General features: G+C 35.6%; 1 protein-coding gene across 1 annotated transcript; it reads right to left on the reverse strand.

Annotated features, from left to right (window-relative positions):
- Positions 1-3,786: 3,786 nt before the first annotated feature.
- On the reverse strand, positions 3,787-6,524 carry LOC131050493 (uncharacterized). Its single transcript, XM_057984684.2, has 4 exons — positions 6,380-6,524; positions 5,820-5,884; positions 4,514-4,631; positions 3,787-4,235 (listed from the first exon to the last, which is right to left on the reverse strand). The coding sequence occupies exons 1-4, from the start codon at positions 6,522-6,524 to the stop codon at positions 3,787-3,789; spliced, it is 777 nt and encodes a 258-aa protein (XP_057840667.2).
- Positions 6,525-7,325: the final 801 nt, after the last annotated feature.

Genomic DNA, 7,325 nt, shown 5'->3' on the forward strand with positions numbered 1-7,325 from the left:
AGAATGTATTGTTCCTGAGTATTGCGTTGGGATTTCTATTTTTCTGCAAGATAAGGTAAATGCCATGGTGTTTGAGAAAGATTACAGGCCTTTAGATTTTCTGTTAAGGGGGAGCATAGGAGCAAGAGCCTGTGATGGAGGAATGTGTTTTGCTTCCGTTGGAAGTTTTGTTCTTGAGTATAGGTTAATGGGTGTGTTTGTGCTTAGTAAAGTAATAGGAAATGAAGTTTTTGACTTTGATTTGGTTTGGAGAAGATTTATCCACAGTATTCATGAAGTCTCTGGTAAAGTTAAAATCTTCCATGGGTCTAGTTTTGTAAGTTTTGAAATGAATTGCTGGGTATATGAAGCCCAACAACGATCACATGATTGTTTGTCTTCCCCAGACTCTTCGTTTCATGCCTGAATAAATGTATAAATAGATGGGTATAGTCATGTACTGGATATCAGTTAATAGATGGCATTTCCCTGCTTGATAGTGGACGTAAGCAATTGCCGAACCACTGTAAATCTTGTCTTGTCTCCTGTTATCTCTTTATTCTATTTTTGTTTTCGTTTCTTTGCTCGTTTTTAATCTTTAAAGTAAAGAAGTGTTTTTTTTTTAAATGGATGTCACTTGTCGACCCATCATTAATGTTACCTTAGCCCTTTGGTATTCTGTGTGAAGAATCTCTATTCTATCATGAGTGTTCTATGCGGGGAAAACTGATATTCACATTTGATAAACATAACGAAATGTTTGAATAAAGAATCAATGTTTATGATTATTGATTTCTATTGATGGTCAGACTTTGCTCTTTTTCGAATCCTCCCTCCCATGCAATACTGTCTTCCAAAAATTAAAACAAACAGTACATACATACTTTTTTAATTGATTTAAAGCTGCTAAACAGCAGAGTTATATCAGTATTACTTAGAATACGTGTGACTACAAGATAGTAAATTGAAATCAGAAATACAAAAAACCCAACATTTTTGGCAGATAGCTGGATCGAAAACTGATACTGAATATAAATGTAATGCCAAAGTTAACAAACTGGCCAACCATAGGCCACTGGGTGTCAAGACCAGTCCTATCAGCAATGCCATTCTAAGTCACTTGAATGTTCATCAAAAAGGAAATCTTTGGATAGTATAGAATTGAGTTCACTGACAACTGAAGACTTGGGAAAGAGTTCTTGGGACTACATAGAAATGAGTTCACTGACATCTGAAGATTGCAAAAATATTCAGTTGTACAACTTTCTTATGAATTAAGGAAGCCTTGGATCTACCTAAATAACAAATAATCCAGAATCTGCATAAAATCACCTCGAAGGCACCATTGCAAAGACTACAAAGTTGTCAGACTACGGAAACACATGTAGTTTAAAACCGATGTAGGACTAACTCACCACATCGACACACTGCCAAATGCCTAAAGGGCGAAGGCAAGGTTGAATATGAAGGCAAAGGGAAAAGAGGTGCAAAAATATAGGCTGAATAACGTCTCCGCTAATTATCAATTTAGTTGAGCGTAATTATTTATTTTTCAATTATGTCATTTATTAAGATTTAAATTTTTATACGAATGATAAAAAGAATAAAGTTTGATCATATTTTGAGTGATTACAGTAGAATAGATATTCTTAAGTTTTTGACTGTCAATTAAAAAGATATCAACATAAGCTTATGCTCTCATATTGAATAGCAGAACAACTCAAAAATACTATAAAATCTTCCAAAAATAAAAGAAGAGTAAATCTATAATTCATTTGAAGACATCTATAAATAAACTTCTATATAGTAATAGAACTCAGTCTTATGATCTATCCAATCATGGATGGAGCATTCCACCTTTAATCAAGTGTATTAATTCTATTCTATTTTTATATCATACTTTTCAATATTAAAACATTCAATAGTGATTTTATAGGAGTAATTTTGCATGGCATTGTTATCAAGAAGTGATAAATTATAGTTTTTTTCTTTTTTGACTTCTCTATGATTTTTAACAAGGAGCTGAATTTTCTTTTTACTGATCAAAGCTGATTACAAAGAACCATGAATTTTGGGAAGAAGTTATTTTCGGTTTTGGTATGTAGAATGATGTGATTGCTGATTCGGTTATTTTAAAAAAGAATATATGAAAAAATAGATGTGCTCATATGTTTTCTAAATACTTTCATCAGATAAGTGGTAGTCCAAGGCTTTACCCTGACATATTTCTTCAAGTGGCTTTTCTTTTAACAGACAGCCAAGCCTTACACAAGTGGAATGTGAAGGTTATGCTTCAACTACAACAAATTAAAGAACAAGTTATGAAATTTCAGCTTGATAACAAACTAAATCATTGTAAAAGTCTTGATGAGCTTATGTAACTTTTGTTTCTCACTTGTAGCCATGTGACTGAATTTAATTAGACAGTTATTCCTTTCAGCTACTTATGATAACTTTCTCTAATGTATTTTATATTTAATTGTTTTTATCAATATATAATTAAAAAATAATTTATCTTTTGACCATTGAACTAAAAGTACATTAAAAAAAAATCAACATAAACACAAATGAACCCATGCTATGAACCAGAGACCTCAGAAGCATTGTTCTCTTTCCACATTAGAGCTCTCGTCCATTGCAAAAACAGGCTCTCCCATAGAAAAATTGTCTTTATTATGATAAGCAGCAATCATAGATCTATTAGCTTTTCCTCCTCCCCATTCAGAATAATCTGAAGTAACTGTTTTATGGAACAAAATATTTTATATCATTTTTACTTTCCAAGAGAAATGTATAAAGAGAACTGGAATGAACAGGTCCAAAGGTACACTTTTAAGGAGAATATCATTTTTACTTTCCAGAAGAAATGTATAAAAGAACTGGAAAGAACAGGGCCAAAGGTACAATTTTAAGTAGATAAAACTTCCCCTTAGTCTCCACTCTAAGAATACATTTAGCACTTTTCCATCAAATTTGGGGAAAATACTAATCAATACACAGTCGGGGCTTGTTGGCAGGGTTCCTACTGATCACAGAGGTGGATTGCGTCATTCCATTACACATTTAATCAGTGATAGTGATAATGATAAAAAAAAATTCAGTGCTCGCATCTAGAAAACATGCAATCATGATTTCAACACAATTGAAAACAGATTTACATTGAGAAAATATAAATTTTCAGAACAGAACACACAGAATGATCAATACGCTTTTGAAGGTGAATGATCAATACTCTTCAGATTTAAGAAAGGAAAGAAAAGGGTCTTTTATAACTCATTATGCCAGCCATCTATGTATGGGTCTACAGATGGGTTAAGGTGAATGATCAATACTCTTCAGATTTAAGAAAGGAAAGAAAAGGGTCTTTTATAGTCCACTATGCCAGCCATCTATGTATGGGTCTACAGATGGGTTAGAGCCATATGGTACTACCTCGTATTCCTTATACCTTACCCCCTTGTGGGATTTGAACTTGTGACCTCTCTTTCAAGAGCACAAGTTCTCCACCACTAAGCCAACTCAGACCAACAAGATGAATGGAAACTACATCACATTTTTTGCTCTAAAAATAAATCAAACTATACAAATATGTCCTTTACCATATTTTGTTACATACATATGATTAAATCCTAGGCCACCATGAAAAGGCTCGGAAGTGAAACAAACAAGGCTATTTCCCTTGCAATTACTGCTTCAATTTCCATGGCCAGATCGCATTCATTGAGTTCTCTCGGGTCATTAAAAGATGTGACCCTCTGGAGGTTCATTGCGAAGTGCTTAAGAGCTCTTGGCATCACAATTTGTCTGCTACCTCAAATGGTCTTCAATCCGTGTTCTTTTAGCATGTATGTATTCTTCATCTTCCTCTATGATTTCGCAACTACGTTTGAGAGGCATGACAACAGGATCTCTAAAAAAAATTGGCACCTTTTCTTGAAATGCATCAGGGGTAAGCCTGAACTTATATGTCTTACACTTCCCCAAAGGGAAACTCTTATCAATGTGTTTTCCATCTCCTCTTTTGTTTATGTGGCCTGGATAATCTTCTCTTTTGAAATCAACAGACTCGCTGAGGAACAACCCACAATTCCCTGCTTCTCCTACCAAATCCCATTTATAATATGGGGACCCCTCTTTGTGGGTAACATGGATTTCTCCAAATTTTGAAAGCAGCACTCTTGCACTTTCAAAGAACTTACTCACCAAATCCCTGTGCCTCCAAATAACTATATTGTCACTCTCCCTGCCATAAAAGCCTGCATGAGGGAAATTATAAACAATTCTATCAAACAACTTTCCTCTTCATTCCACTAACTGATCCAGTCTGGTTGCATCAACCCCAACTAACACCCATGCTCCGCGAAGTATCAAGTTAGTAATTGAACTCCTTGAAGTTCTGTACTCACTTAAAACCTTCTGAGTATAAAAATACTGATGAATGGATTAGTGCATACAACTACATTTGTCTCTACTACAACTATTCACAAGAGATCTACACCCAAAAGCAAAGAATGAAAAATAGAATGTTTTAGACCTGCACTATCAAGGGATGTGGCAACCATATCCTCTGCATTTCCAAAAGCAGTGGCTAAAGCAGAAGAAAATGAAAAGGCTTGAATAGTGTTTAATAGTTCTCTTGCTGTGTATGGCCTCTGCATAATTTGAAACACAACTCACAGTTAAATAAGGCCACTTTCTATAACCTGATTCAAGAATCAACCTTCAAAGATGCAAGAAGAAGAAAATGAATATAAAACCCTGTGAATACCCTTCAATGAGTGAATTATATTATTAGGACTCGAAAGTATGTATAATAGACAATGACAGGTAAAAGAACCCTCCAAAAGATCCATAAACAGTTTTGGATCATTGCAGACGCCATGTTTTTCCAGCAGGCAAGTTAAAAAAGTGACCATGTTTGGAATTACAATGAACTGACAAATATTGCTAAGAGTGCAGTCCTAATTACTTTTTAGGTTTTAGAGCCCATAATATTTTTGTTATTGATAAGTGGGTTTGAAAGGGTCTGTCGAAAGGCAGCCGAAACATTTATCATGAGCAATGTCACAAACCAAACCACTCAACCAGACCAATAAGAGTGAGGTACAACTCGAGACGAGCTGCCAAAAACAACTAGAAGCTAAGGATCACCATAATCCCATTTATAAGATACCAGATTTTGCATGAGTTAGACATTAAATTTAGTATTCTCCCTATTATTTATTAATTTATTTATGATTTGTTAAATTTTCTCTATTTTTAGTCTTAATATCATCTCGATGCAATTAGTGCTAACTAGATTATATGAGATGATTTCATATAAATCACTCCTCATAAATATAAATCAATGAAGCTAATTAATAAAATTATTCGATTGAATCTTAATATCAATATCATACCCAAAAAAAATGTCTAAAAAATCTCTCCCATATACTGTTCAAGCTTGTCCCAAAAAATGTCTAAAAAATCTCTCCCATATACTGTTCAAGCTTGTCCCTGTCTGGAACATGAGACATTTTTCTGGGCATAAAGAACTTTAAAGTTAATGCATAATCTTATAGTAGCTACAAAATACTGACCATTCAGACAAGCCAGTATCTCGCTTATTAGAAAAGCTGCAATGAAACGAAAATGGAAACTTCTAACAGCTAATTGATTTTCACAGTAACACTCGGCAATTCTAATATAAATCTTCATGTCATTCAACACTCAATTTCTTATATTCTTTCCAGTTGAAAAAAATATCTTTTTCGGAACCAAAGAGAACTCATATAAACTCTGGTAGAGTCTTCGCTGTCATAACCTACATTCACCAGATACCAATGAAAAACCAAAACTACCTGAGCAAACGTTGTTGCTTCCATCTTCCTGAGCCTATCTTCATAAAAACCCAGCTCCACCCTTACTGATATCCAAGAATGCAGCAGAGACGAATGAGCAAACGCTTAATACCCTAAAAGAAAGCTTTCAAATAAATGAGATAACTCGAACTGGGCGACATGAGAGTAAAATCAGTGTGGTTTTATATTTGTAAAGTCGGAACTAAAATGGAATAGACTAGAAATCAAACGTAGAGGCGTTCTAGACATAGCTTGAGCTTTTTATGACTCTACCAAACTCTTTCAGTGCACGTACGTTTTTTCTTATTATTAATATTATTTTCAGAAAGTCGATTCTGCATACGTTTTTAAAATTATTATTATGTTTAGAATGTCAATGTTAGATGTGATGGTCTTCCAATTAACCGACTACCTTACTTTGTTTCCCCCCTCCTCCGAAGCACGAACGTTCATCAAATCGAGGAGGTGGCATTGCAGAGATCTCCAACGCAGCTTGGCGGTTCGGGCTTCCACGCTCAAGATCGGCAACGGTCACCGTCCAATGTCTCTTCTCCAGGTACGCTTCTTAGTTGTCAACGTTCTTTCTCTGTTCATCCCATTAATTGCATTGAGTTCTCTGGGGATTGCAGCATACCTCGAGCCCATTCCGTATCCAATTATCAACCGCCCTTGTCTCATGGATCGCAGTGCACCAATCCTTGCCATCGGTCCTCAGCGACAAAAGGTTAGATGGCAATGATAGTATGGTAAGCTTTGATGTGGTTCCGCTTTTCACCAAGGTCCTTATTCTCGACTCTATGGAGATTGTCAGGGGAAAATCTAATGAGCAAGTGGATGGTGTGACGATGGGTTCTCTCTTTTTCCTATTATTGATAATCCTTACATGGAGCACTTAGAAGTAGTTGCTTTGCTCTCCTTTCTTCTCAAACCAAGGCAGTGAAAATGATATGGGACAACACCAACGTTTCATCGCAGCGTGGCCTTGAGAAGTTTGAGGAATTCCATGTCCACCTTAATAGCATAGTTCAATGCGTCTTCTTTATCAAGGAGGTTGAAAGTGGGAACCAACTCTCCTTCTTCGACATTCTTCTCATCAAGAAGTCGAATAGCTTTCTTAGTCATCGAGCTTTTTGCAAGCTACCCATATTGACCTTTATTTCCACTCCTCTTGTCGTCACCACCCTAGCCAGAAAATAGGTGTTCTTAAGACCCTTGCCTTACGAGGATATCGTATTTGTGATGAGGAAATTATTGACCAAGAGTTGGTCCATCTACATCAAATCTTCAATTTGAATGGGTACACTAACAAGCAAATCTCCAAAGCCCTCAACTAGGCCAAGTTTCATTTCTACAACAAATCCAAACCCATCCAACCTTTTACCATTCCCACTACTTCCATCCCTTACATTGAAGGCCTTTCCCATATGATTACTAAGATCCTTCTTAGAAACTTGGACTTTGATGTTCCTTCGAGCCCTATTCTATGCTTAAAAATCGTATTTATGG

Source organism: Cryptomeria japonica, chromosome 1 (genome assembly GCF_030272615.1).
Source record: "Cryptomeria japonica chromosome 1, Sugi_1.0, whole genome shotgun sequence".
Taxonomy (NCBI): Eukaryota; Viridiplantae; Streptophyta; class Pinopsida; order Cupressales; family Cupressaceae; genus Cryptomeria; species Cryptomeria japonica.